General features: G+C 36.2%; 1 protein-coding gene across 1 annotated transcript in view; it reads right to left on the minus strand.

Annotated features, from left to right (window-relative positions):
* RTN4 (reticulon 4) overlaps nt 1-13,806 on the minus strand; it is an 85,296-nt gene extending 71,490 nt beyond the window's left edge. Inside the window, exon 1 of the mRNA XM_008578835.1 lies at nt 13,790-13,806. Coding sequence (XP_008577057.1) covers nt 13,790-13,793 — 4 coding nt within the window. The 5' untranslated portion in view covers nt 13,794-13,806. The remainder of the gene's footprint in view (nt 1-13,789) is intronic.
* Nucleotides 13,807-14,185: the final 379 nt, after the last annotated feature.

Here is a 14,185-nt window from a genome sequence, read left to right on the forward strand (position 1 = left end):
GGGGGGGGGTCTTGGCCTTGCCCGCAGCTGGAGGTCATCTGTCGTTAAGAGTACTGCGAAAGGGGACGGGCTGTGCGGGTCTTCTTGGAGAGGTTCCTGGCGCGCCGCCGGAAGGGCGTTATCCTGGGGCACTAGGGGTGGAAACTTTCCTCCCAGGAGAGGAAAAAACCAGAGTGGCGAGATGTACTAGCAGGACTGTGAAGTAAGCCTTAAGGATTTTTAAAGGTTTTGAAATAAAATATTTCACTGCTACCACCGCGACCCTTAAAAAAAAAAAAAAAACTTATTTGACAATTTTAGGCTCACTCCCAGTGAAAACTGCAGACCTAGGTTGGCAAAACAGAGTTAGTTGTACTAGATCATCTGGGGATCTGGGGTCAACCATTTGAAAGTCTGCTCCTCCAAACAGTTTGGGGCTTTGCCTGCTGCTGGACTCTTACATGGTAGGAGAATGAGTCACCCAAAAGGCGAGAGGGAAGGAGGGAGGGAGGAAAAAGGAGACAGAAAGATGCCTTGGAAGGCAAATTTGGTTCACATTATACATTTCAATCACCTTAGGCTCATGAGTCAACATTTCAGATGATTCAGGCTTTCTGGGACTCAGGAAGCCCAATACTCATTGGTTTGATAGGCGGGAATGTTGCATATCCCCATTCCACATTTCCCATAACTGAAGAATTTAAGAAAGTGGTTGCAGAATATATAAACATCAGCTTCAGAGGTTTAGAGAGCCCTTTTGTCTTTCTGATATATCTTTCAAAAATATTACTACGTGTCCATTCTGGAGGCCCCAGAGAGAGGAGGATAACCTGCTTTCAAGTTGCTCACAATCTAAACCTGCAGTGTCCAATACCTTAGCCACTGGCCATTTGTGGCTATGAAGCACTCAAAATGTAACTAGTCTGAAATGAGATGTGCTGTAAGATTAAAATGCACACTGGATTTTGAGAATTAGTACCAAAAAAATGTAAAATACTGTATGTCAATTTTCATATTGGTTACATATTGAAATTGATAATATTTTGGATATATTAGGATAAGTATATATCATTAAATTAATTTCACTTTTTTCTTCTTACTTTTTAAAGCAGCTTCTAGAAAATTTTAAATACATATATGGCTCACATTATATTTCTTTTGGGTGGCGGTAGTCTAGATTAATGGTTAAGAAATTTTGATTGCCATGAGTAATCACTGGTTATTTAAGAAAATTCTTAGCTCCAACTAATTCATATTACCCAATGCTTAATTTGGGTATTAAAGAAGAAAGGTGGAGGTTGGGAGGGATGAATAGCTGGAACACAGGAGATTTTTAGGGCAGTAAAACTTCTGTATGATGCTGTAATGTGGGTACATAATGTTATGCATTTGGCAAAACCCATAGAACTGTACAATAGAAAGAGTGAACCCTAATGTAAACTATGGGCTTTAGTTAATAATATATCAATATTGGTTTATCAGTTGTAACAAATGTATCACATCAGTGCAATATGTTAATAATAGGGGAAACTGTGATTGGTGGGTAAGGGTGGGAGTGTATGGGAACTCTGTATTTTCTATTCATCTTTTCTGTAAACCTAAAACTGCTCTAAGAAATAGTTGATAAATTTTTGGAACATGAATAGTAGAACAAGATGTCCTGGAGATGTTACCTGATAAGGCTAATTATCAACAATATGTTTAAGACCTAGCACATCAGTTTCACAGAGATGAACTGGCTTTATTTCCACAAAATGGTTATGAATTGCTTTGAGTTTGTTTGGTTTTATTTTTTTGGTGGGGTTGGGAAGAGTAGAAAAAAGTATTGGTATAGAATTTGGGGGTCAGACGTTAAGCTAATTTAGAATTTTAAACAAAACAGATTCCTACAATGATGAATAAACTAGTCAGATTTGAAGTCTTTGTCCGAAATAATCCAAAATGTGCATATTTTCAACTAATTGCATAGATGTACAAAAATATACTAACAAAATTTTATGGTATGAACTTTTTCCATTAAGTCACAGTTCAGTTATCAGCAGTTCAGTCTTCCCCATACTGTTTGTTTTTCCCGCTATAATTGTTCTGAAATCTCTTAATGGAAAGTTTCAGTTTCATATATTATTTGTAAGTTGCTTATATGATATTTCTGCATTCATATGTCTCTGTACCTGCCACTACCAAAATAGTCTCAGGGGAATATCTAATTTAATAAAAGCTTTATAAAAGAATGATTATAGAAAAATGGTAGATTTACAAATTTAATAGTAAATAGTAAGTATTGAGGCAATAATATAAGCATTCTGCTCTGATGCAGAATAAAAATTTAAAAATTTATATTATTGATCTCAGTGACATCTAAAAATTAAGTATTTGGGGCCGGCCCGGTGGCGCACTGGATAAGTGTGCCGCTTGGGAAGCGCTAAATTAATTTCTTCGTGTCAAGGAAAATAGTCTAATTCAAATAAGTATACAGTGTGGCTATATATGCAATTATGTGAGTGTATATATATTCATATATATGCATGTATATACATGTGTATGTGAGTGTAGAGAGAGAGAGAAAGAAAGAGAGCCATAGACATAGACAAGTTCCAGCAGAATTTGAGAAAGGCTTCATAAAAGTAGTTGATACTTGATCTTTTAAGGTAGAGAAAGAAAGAAAGGCATTTAAAGAAGAGGAATAACATCTACAGAGGCAGGGAGTGGTGAAACTTCAACAAAGATTCAAGGCATAGAAAGGCATCTGGTATAGCTAGAGAGGTAGGAAGTGATTGAAGATAATATTAGAAAAATAAGTACAGACAGTGAAGTGTCTCAAATGCCATGCTACAGAGTGAACGCATTATTCTTTCTGCTGTACCGTACATCCGCCTCGTTGCCGGACATGGAAAAAGACAAAAGACAAATAAATAAATAAATAAATAAATAAATAAAAATAAAAATAAAAATTAAGTATTTGATGGATGAATAAGAGTAACGAGCTTACCCAGTGTTCACAGAATGATCCACAAAGCATAAAGAATGTTTCTATAGTACCGGAATTAAAAGTAGAGCTAGTTACACATTACTGTAGATAGATGTAAATATTACTCTCACTAACAAGAAAATTCTAGTGAGCATTTGAAATGGTTAAAGGAAGAATACAAATTCTAGAGCTTGATAGCTTGAAAATAATTATTCAATGAATTATCTTTGAAAATGCCTTACCAGAAGAAGAAGATAAAAATTTCTAGTTTCCACTGGGTAGTAATTGTTCTCATTGAGAACAACACTACAAAAGATCCATTCAGCCTGGTAGAATCATAGAATCTCAGAGTTGGAAGGACTTTGAGAGGTCAGCTTGACCAATCTCCCTTCCATTACAAGAATTCCATACAGAAGGTTTTCTAAAGTTATTCATCTGTGGTAGATTAGAAAATGGCCACAAACTGCAACAACTCCCATCAAAAAGGGAAATCAATGGCCATTTATCTCAGTTGGTTAGAGCATGGTGCAGATAACACCAAGGTCCAGGGTTCAATCCCTGTACCAACCAGCATCAAAAAAAAAAAAAAAAAAAAAAAAAAAGTGAGGTTGATTTCTCTGCTTCTTCTGAGCTGGCCTTGTTTCTTAACCAATAAAATGCCCTGGAAGTGAGTTCCAAGCCTAACCAGCAGAGGCATTGCTGCTTCCACTCTCACTCTCATGGAATTCTGAGTTCCTATGAAGAAGCCCAGGCTATTCATCCTGGGAGATGAGAGACACATGGAGAGAGAGACCCGGCGTACCAGCCATAGAGCTGATGACCCAGAAATATGAGACCACCTCAGACTGTCCAGCCAATCCACAGAGTCATGAAAAATAATGCATCACTGTTATTTTAAACCACTACCTTTGGGGATGGTTCATTACACAGCAAAAGCTAATAGAAACACTATCCATTTTGTGCTTCCATTTTATGCTTCATCATTCATACAAGAAATATTTGTTGGATACAGACTCTATACCAAGCCCTGTTCAAGACTCTGGGAAATACAGCACTAAACAAAACAGACACAAATGTGCTTGCACATTTTCAGTAAAGGGAGACTCACTACTTAGGAGAATAGCCCATTTCATTTCTCTAGTATTATATTTATTACAGAATGCTGAATTATACCTAATCTAGTATATGTAGACAGGTTAATCGTCCTTACATCTTGTATGCCCCTCAAAAGAGTTAAAAGGCAGGATGGGTATACTCTTGTCTACACAGTGCAGAATGGGAACTCCAAAGTGGGTTCGGCAACCAGAGAAGATGAAAGGTGGATTACGGATTACCCGTTTCAAGAGCTGTCAACCACATCTTGTTCACTCACTAAAAATGACTTGCCTGAATTCAAGAGCACAATGAATTACATTCAATATATCTATTCAAAAAAGACTAAGGCACCATTTTGGCACTCAAGTGAAAAATTAACAGGTTGCTACGTGTTGTCCCTACCATTTTGCTTGGATTTTAGATTTCATGAATTGTACATACCTTTATGTGAAATACAGTTCATGGTTCTGGTTAACATGTTAACTTATACTAAATTCATTCTGTAATATAAGATCAACTTCTTCAGCCATGCTAGTTAAGCACTGGTAATTAGTGTTGGACCTAAAATAAAATTTTTAATCCCTAAGAAGAAATCACATAATAGGCAAGTGAAAGTCATAATTAAAACTGAACCTTCTCTGTACTGGCCAGCTGCCAAAAACCAAAATTAAACCTAATTTTTCTCCTTTAATTTTCTTAGGTCCTCAGCATCATTACTGCATTTCCTCAGGCTTTTTTTTTTTTTTTCACAGTCTACGCAGCTTTTATTTCAACCAAGAAGTAATCAAATCTATCTACAGTCTAAAAACAGTAGAAAAGGTGAGTAAAATGGCATGCAGTCCATCTGGGGTAGGGATAGAGTGTGGGTCAGGTAAGCATCGTACCTGGCACTCAGAGAGGGGCCTGGGCATTGTCCTGACAGCACCAAGGACAGGGCTGAGCAGAGGGAGGTTCACCTAGAGTAGGGCAGGAGGGGCACTGCCTGGCTGCCTGAGCCTGTCCGCCTGTCACCACAGGGCAGGCAGAAACCCCAAGACCACCTCGTGTGGCCAGCCTGCTCAGTCAGGCCTGGAGGAAGCCACATCCTGGCGAGGTTTCTTTTAGCAAGTCCAAACATTCATGGTGCTATCCATAGCCCCACAGAAGAGCCAGCCCTGGGACATGGCCAGCATGGTCACACGTCCTGGTGGTCCAGTCGGTCATAGGATGCACTGTCGATTTTGGTCTGGTCCAGTGTTGAGATGACTATCCTTAGGCTATTTCAATATTCGTCTGTGAAATTTATTTTGGTCTGGCAGAAAAATTATGTTTGACCCAGTAGAAAATTAATTTTGATCTAGCAGCACAAATTCAAGTAGAGGAATTCTTACACCACCTTAGACAAATAATGTGTCCTCATAAGAAAGAAGAATTACAAAGAGTCCACAAAATTATCTAAATAACTCATTCCAATGTATAGCCTGGTCTTCCTAATACCTCAAAATTGAAGTGTAAGTTGTATTGTTTTATTTCCAATGGAGATGAAACCAGGTGATCACTATATTTAGAATAAGCATTATTCATTTATTCAACGAAAACCTACCGAGCATCTAGGCTCTAGTGATAAATAAAATTAATTTCTTCGTGTCAAGGAAAATAGTCTAATTCAAATAAGTATACAGTGTGGCTATATATGCAATTATGTGAGTGTATATATATTCATATATATGCATGTATATACATGTGTATGTGAGTGTAGAGAGAGAGAGAAAGAAAGAGAGCCATAGACATAGACAAGTTCCAGCAGAATTTGAGAAAGGCTTCATAAAAGTAGTTGATACTTGATCTTTTAAGGTAGAGAAAGAAAGAAAGGCATTTAAAGAAGAGGAATAACATCTACAGAGGCAGGGAGTGGTGAAACTTCAACAAAGATTCAAGGCATAGAAAGGCATCTGGTATAGCTAGAGAGGTAGGAAGTGATTGAAGATAATATTAGAAAAATAAGTACAGACAGTGAAGTGTCTCAAATGCCATGCTACAGAGTGAACGCATTATTCTTTAAAGGTCTTAAGCAGGATGGTGGGATGACCTGATTGGTAATTCACAAAAATAACACTGATAGTGGCTAGATTATGGGTGCTAGAGTAAGGAAGAAGAATATTTAAGATGCATTTGCAATATCTCAGGTAATAATTGCCCAATAACTTTATTATAGCTGCTGCTGTTTAAGTGAAACGTAATTAGTGCTCATAATTTAGGCAAAGGTCGATGAGAACCTAAACTGATAGTATAGGAAATGGGAGAAGATAGATTTGAAAAACATTTAAGAAGATGAATTCATAGAGCTTGGTAACTAATAGGATGGAGGGGCTGACTGAAAAGAAGAAAGAAAAGCTGATTCTAAGGTTTAAGCTTAGGTGACAAGGCAAATTGGTGCTACCATTTTCAAAGAGTCAGGAGAAGGAGCACAGTTTGGATGAGTAATCCCGGGGAGAATATAATGACCTAAGTGTTTAGATACGCTGAGCTTTAGTCAACTACAGATCATTGGAGTAGAAATAATCAGAAAGCAGCTGGAAAACCAGGGCTGGACTCAGGACAAAGCTCTAGACTGAAGAGCAGGAACCTCAGCCTGTTAGTTAGGTTTCATGGGTCAAGGTTTGGGGAAAGAAGGCAGGGTCGGGGGAGGGGATGGCCAGGCAGGTTGATGGATACTGTCTGCTATCGGTAAGAGAAAACAGCCAAGAATGGATTGTAACATCTCTGGACATAAACAACATTATCTTCACTTAACCTTTATTTTCCCAAGCAAAACAAAACAAAAAACTTCCTTTAGCTTTTCTTCAGAGGTCCAGCTCTTTAGTTTTTAAATAGGTGTTCCTTTTATCTTCTCCATCCACCTTAAATATTAAACTCAGAACTCAGAATAGTATTCCAGTAAGTGTTCAGTATAATTATATTTATCACTAAGTGATCTACAGTAATAGGGGCAGCAACCAATAATTTAAGCCTACAGATAATCCTTAAACCCTCATTAAGCTGGTGGCTCTAACCTCTTAGCCAATAACAAGTAGTAGAATTGCCTGGTGGACTTTTGCCTCTTCCTGTAACCATCCACTAATGAAGACATTAAACAGAAGAAAATGGCTGAAAGAAAAGGAATAAGAGATTAAGCAAGCTCCATTAAATTACAAAATTGACTAGATAATAAAAGATTTTTTTATGTTACTCATACTTATGAGTTATAGGACTTTTTTTAAATCAACATGTCTATATTGATCTTATGTAATTTGTTTTCTACTCTTTTCAGAGAACCCAGAAACATAATCATCACTAGAAATCCTACTGATATTGGAGGATAGGGTCTGTGGAGGCCCGATAGCCCAGCCTACACCCACCCTGTGCTCTTACAGGGTTCTCGACTTTGCCACAGTAAAGAATTCAAGAGCAGAGTCACAGTAGAAAGTGAGAACAGGTTTAATGTGGAGAATAAGAGATACAGATTTTGCAGAGAAAGTGAGGCTTAGCTCCAGAGACTGAGCAGGGCCCACATCAAGTTTAATACAAAAGTATTTCTACACACATTTACAGACAAAGTGCAAGCTGGCTCTAGAGTGAACAGCAGCCTGCCGAAGTCATGTCTGACACAAAAAGAAAAATACACACCTTAGGCGAAGTACAGGCTGGCTCTAGGAGAGTGAGTAACAGCCCATTAGAAGTAAGTTTAACACAAAACTGAAGCATACATACCTCACCAGCCAAGTGAGGGCTGGCCCTGGAGAAGTGGGCAACAATCCCACCTTCTGTCAAAATTCAACTTCTATAGCTCTGTTATCTACTACATATTCATGCTATCTGATGAATATTCAACTAAGTGGGTGGTTCCTAGTTATGTAACATAGTGTTGCACATGCTCAGTTGGTCTCCTTTTAGGGCATGTTCATTGGTGAAATCCTAGCACATGTACAGAACATATTCAAGAATGTACTGTGCTCTTTAGCACCTCCAGTAGGAGGTCATTCAAAGGATGAATTTCATTTTACTGAGCATGTTTGGCTACTAGGGTTACATAACTCCTTTCTACTGAGCATGCCTAGCCACTGGATTTGCATAAGTCTGCCCATGGTGGTCTCAATTTCCCTGTGTTGGTACCGAAAATAGGTCCAATAAACCATAATAACTCTCTTCTAAGGGAGGGCCTCGAGGATGTTCCTAAGACCTTGGGAGTGGTTCGAAACTCAGAGGTGTGTCCTGAAACCCAAACCCATGGAAACTGAGCACCTCCTATCTCACTACAGTATCTCGCCTCTTCCTATGTCTTTTTGGAAACTCACTTTCCAGCTATCAGGCCTCCCCAGACCCTCTCCTCCAGCATTACTGCTATTTCTTATGTCCTGTTCTCCCCCAGATAGGAAATTGGAGGATTCTTGTGTGGAGAAACAGAATGGCTCCAGAGAAAATTCTTCAAGGTATTGGTGTTTGGAGTACCCCAGAAAAAAGTCCTGATCAGCCACACAATCCTGTCTACCAGTCTTCCCTCTTCTCCTCACAGAACTTCCAGTACATTTCTTCATGCTACACTCTCAAGCATGAAACAAAAAACAAGAACCACCAGACATCTGACAAAAGCCTCAGATGAAAACTAGAAATGAAAACAAACAAGCAAAGAAACTTGAGGAACAGAGACATTCAGAGAACAGAAGAACAGAACAAAAAAAATGTACTTAATATTTAGAGGGAGATACAGATTTAACTTCCATAAAACAAAAACAGAAACAATAAAAATGAAAAAATCAGAGAAGATGAAAGAGTTCATAAATTAATAACAATTGTGTGTTCCTAGCAACATTATTCTCAATAGCCAAAAGGTGCAAACAACCAAATATCTATCAACAGATGAATGGATAAACAAAATGTGGTATATACATATAATGAAACATTATTTGGCCTTAGAAAGGAATGAAATTTGATACATACTACAACAGAAATGAACCTTAAGGACATTATGCTAAGTGAAATAAACCAGATACAAAAGGATAAATATTGTATGATTCCACTTATATGAGGTACTTAGAACAGTCAAACACATAGAAACAGGAAGTAGAACTGTGGGTACCAGAGGGTAGGAGGAGTGGGGTAAGAGACTTACTGTTTAAGGGGTACAGAGTTTCGGTATGAAATGAAGAATTTCTGGAAATGGATAGTGATGATGGTTGCACAACAATGCAAATGTACTTAATGCCACTGAACTGTTCACTTAAAAATGATTAAAATGGTAAATTTTGTCATGTATATTTTACCACATTAAAATTTTATTAAATTGCAGCTTTAAAAAAAATCATAGAAATGTTAGAAGATACAGTTGCAAGAACTCCCAGGAAATAGAAAAAAAAAAAACCCAAAAAGATGTATTAGCAACAAGTGGAAATTGAAGTTTTTTAAAAAAGCAATACTGATGTTGGTCAAATGATACAAAATTTCCATTAGACAGGAGGAATAAGTTTAAGAGATCTATTGGACAACATGGTCACTACAGTTAATAATATAATAACATATAGTACTCTTGAAAATTTCCAAGAGAGTAGATTTATGTTAATTAGTTCAATTTAGCCATTCTACAATGTATACATATTTCAAAACATAATGTTGTACATGATAGATATATACAATTTTTGGCAATTTAAATAAAGAAACCAAAAAAATTTATTTACAAAGCATTTACACTAGCATTAGAGAACACGAAATACTAATGGATGGATTTAACAAAATATATCCAAGACCATTATACTGCAAACTACAAACATTGCTGAGAGAAATTAAAGAGCCAAAGGAACTTAAATTTGATTGCAAGATTTATGATAAAGCTAGAATAATTAAGGCAGTGTAGTATTGGCATAAAGATAGACAAATAGATCAAGGGAACAGAATAGTGGTTATAAAAAAAGACTTATAGACCCACACATACAGTGAATTACTTTTTGACAAAGGTGCCAAGGTATTCAACAGGGAAAGGATAGTCTTTTCAACAATGGTGCTAGAATCATTGGACATCCACATGCAAAAAAAAAAAAAAAAAAAAGGACTTTGATCCTTACCTCACATCATATTCAAACATTAACTCAAAGGTACAACCACTTTGGAAAAACACTTGGCAATTTCTTATAAAGTTAAACATTCCTAATCATATGACCCAGAAATTTTATACCTTGGTATTTACCTTAGAGAAAACAGAAACAACCCAAGTGCCCATCAACTGGTGACTGAATAAACATATGGCTTTGGAATCCTAGTCAGCAATAAAAAGGAACAAACTATTGATATACACAACAACATGGAAAAAACTTATAAGGATTATATTAAGTGAAAGAAGCAAGACACAAGAGTACATACTGTATGATTTTGTTTATGTGACATTCTAGAAGAGGCAAAACTGCAGCGGGTGTGGGGTGGAGGAGAGGAGTGAATGCAGAGGAGACTAGGGAACTTCTTGGAATGATAGAAATCATCTGTATCTGAATTGGTGATGGTTACGTGACTATATACTTTGCAAAACTCATTGAACTGTACACTTAAAATGAGTGACCTTTATTAGATGCAAATTGTACCTCAATAAAGCTGATTTTTAAAAAAAAGAGAGATGTAATATAGAAGACAGAGGATAAGATAAGAAAGTGAGAAGATCAATTTGGGAGGCCTATAATCACTAATAAGAGATCCAGAAAGAGAGAACAAAAGAGGACATTGTTTCCTATTAATCTAATTTGTCCTCTGGAAAGGTGAACCTGCGGTATGGTACTCCATGCTCCATGACAGAGCATTATTTAAGTTTACATTTTGATTTAGTTCTAAAAATGTGTGCAGATTTTATAGTGTCAAAAAATGTTTTAAGACTATTTCCTAAACAATTTTCCTTCTCTAAATCACCCTTTACTTCTTTGAAATTAATAGTGCTATAAATAAAATCTAAGTCTAGCCAACTTTTTATTTAGACCTTAGAATTGGGACAAGTTGCTGTTTTCAGGTGACTGTGTGCTACTGTGCAATTAAAAAAAAAAACTAAACCATTATTTAAAATGAATGTTTCTTAAGCATATTGTACTTTCATTACTGCACTCCTGAAATCCAGCAATTCATCTTTTTTCAACAGCTTTATTGACATATAATTTACATACCAAGGAATTCACACATTTAAAGTGTGCAATTCAATGCCAGCCATTTATCTTTCATACAACTTTTGAATATGATATGGAAGAAAAGGCAATGTGAGTCAGTGGAGCAAGATTCTAGATCCAATTTTGCTATGCCCTAGTTAGGTGACCTTCAGTAACCTCTGGGTCTCAATATCCTCACCTGTAAATCAGGGGATTAAACTAGATGGACTGTTCAGTCCCTAGCTTTGATCTACCTTCAAGATCATTTTATCTATTGCTTGTCTATTTTTAATTTCTCTTTAACACTAACCTCAAACATTGGGATAAGCATCTCAGAAAGATGTACTTTTACAGCAGGACAGTTGCAACAATGCTCTGAATTAAAGATGGTGCTGGCAGACTTGGAAGACACTTGGAAGTCTTTATACACATAATAAGATTCTTTAGAGCCTTTCTTGAAGGAAGATAGTTTCCTCTTAGACATTTCAAAGTAAGAAAATAAAGAGAAGGAGGATAGTCATATAGTGTGTTTAACTTAAATGAGCTTTTTTTCTCTAACTTTATTTTTCTCACTTCTAAAAGCAAATATGAAAATTCTATGTGGAAAGCTGAATAGACTTGAAAATATATTCGAGAAAACTATATTAAAGTCAGTGACTCAGCCAAATATTTTAATCAGAAATATAAACAATATTGCCTGCAGAGCTTTTATTGAAGTCAAAAATGAAGTTCTGATAAAGGCCTAGTTGGCATACAAAATTTTATTACTGTAGATATTTTAATAATATATTACTTTATTTTTTTCCCTCAAATACCAGAGTTGAATCGGTTAAGTTACATTTTTAAATGAATATACCTATATTTCTAAAACTTACATGGGATCTCTTACTAAGTAATTAGATATCGTTATGGGTTGAATTGTGTCCCCCCAAAAAGATATGTTGACGCCTTCAGTACCTCAGAATGACCTTTTTTGTTTATACTGGTTTGAAATAAACGTCTGTTACTTGCAACAAAAAAGTCTTGACTAATGAAGATACAGACATGATTATATTATCTATGTTATTAAAGTGTGTTTTGTTTATAGTTACCCATAAAAGTTAGGTGGAAGTGAGACTTTTCTGGTTAATTTTTAAATGTGGTTTTGACCTTTAAATTATGTAACTATATTACCTATTCAAAAAGTATTTAATTTAAAAATTATTGTTGAAATAAGTTCTCAATACAATGATTATGTTTTCTGCATCAAAATTCAGGACACCTCATATAATACAGAGTAAAACAATAGATCGGAGTTTTAAAACGCAGGCATGTGGATCTTAGCTAGAAATTTTTACAATGAAGAATCAGAGGTTATGCAATTATACATATATTTCCTAGGTTTAGGTAGGAGGCTTGATCTAAAACTATGACTTGTTATCCAGAAAATAACTCAACCCCCTTCATGGACCCCTCAGGATGGTATGAAAACTCCTGACCCCAGAAAAATGCAAACACAAAGCATATAATTTTAAATGGTTTATGCACCCTTTGAAGCCCATCTGTGGATACCAATAAATTTTACTGCCAATAAATTTAAATTTAAATTCATCTCCAGTTAAACGGGAAATGAATTTCCATACCCAAAACATCTAACAAACCATACAGTGGCAATAAATATTTAACTATATAGCATAGCGAAAGAGTGTTAAAAAGTCAAGTAAGGAAAAGATCAGTGAGTCTGATATGATTTAGGGAATTTTTGGAGGAACCGAGAAATTATCCCAGTTTCGAAATATCCAAGTAGGGTTTGCAGACATAGAAGGTCTAGAAAATAGAACACAGGTATAGTATAGAAAAGAGCAAAATGTGTATGGGAGCCAGAAGGACACAGGTCTAATTGGAGCAAGGATTTGAGTCAGCAAATTGTGTATGGAAATAACCCAGCACAGAGTCAGGTACTTGGGTACTCAATTAATTGTAATTATTATTATTGTTATTATTATTATTATTAGGACAGCAGGATGAGGTTGTATAGGTAAGTTGAGGCCATATTCTAGAGGACCCTGAATGTCAAATAAAGCAATTAAGATATTATGAGACACTGTGTTTTTCAGCAGAGGAACTTGATTCAGTAAAACTATTTAGGACATGTAAAGAATGGTTGGAGAAAGTGAAGAGAGAATGGGTAGTAAGTGGATTTTTGTAGTACTAAAAATAAAGAGAACTTACACTAGGGTGATGAGAGTGGAAATAAAGGACATAGTTGAGGGACTTAAAAAAAACAGAGAGCCCTGAGGGACTGATTAGTGATATACAGGGGATAAAGGAGAGGGCAGAGTCAGAGAAAATAGTTTTTAATATATTGTATTATTACTATTATTTACTTATTATTAAATAGTAATAAATTAATGTTCTGTTTTATAGATTCCACGAGTGTTGCACTCTTGGAATATTTGTTCTGGGTAAAGGGTGTGAACATTCTTGATGAAGCCGCCCACGGCTTCCACCAAAACTAAGCTGAGATGTTGAGGAGAGAATCAGGGGTTTCTCTTTAGCCATGAACAGCTTTTAACTGAATGTGTAGGTGGTGGCAATGTTAAATGCATCACACAAAATCACAGATTTATTTTTTTACCCATACAGAATTTCCATGGTACGCATGCCAGCTCCCAGCCACTTTCAGTCTTGTCTATGCTTCACAGCTTCTGAACTGTTGATGAAATTTTAGTTGAAGTTCTCTCAGTAGAATCCCAAACATTCTCTTACTGTATTAAGCATAATTCCTGGTAGTTGGAAGTTTTCTTTCTCTCTTGGTGATCACACTGGGTCTGCAGCTGCTGGAGCCTGACAGAGAGAGGAAGGAAAATAAATTGGTGTTCTAGGTTGCTGAAAAAAATGGAAATCACAGAAATGACAGAAATTTTAAGATGTCGTCTCTGGAGTCAAGGTGTATTTCAGTCAATCACACCGTAGCTCCGTTAGTTGTCCTTGGCACATTGTACAGTCAAAAATGCAATAGTGGTTTAAGTTT

This window comes from Galeopterus variegatus, unplaced genomic scaffold, assembly GCF_000696425.1.
Source record: "Galeopterus variegatus unplaced genomic scaffold, G_variegatus-3.0.2 Scaffold1773, whole genome shotgun sequence".
Classification (NCBI taxonomy): Eukaryota; Metazoa; Chordata; class Mammalia; order Dermoptera; family Cynocephalidae; genus Galeopterus; species Galeopterus variegatus.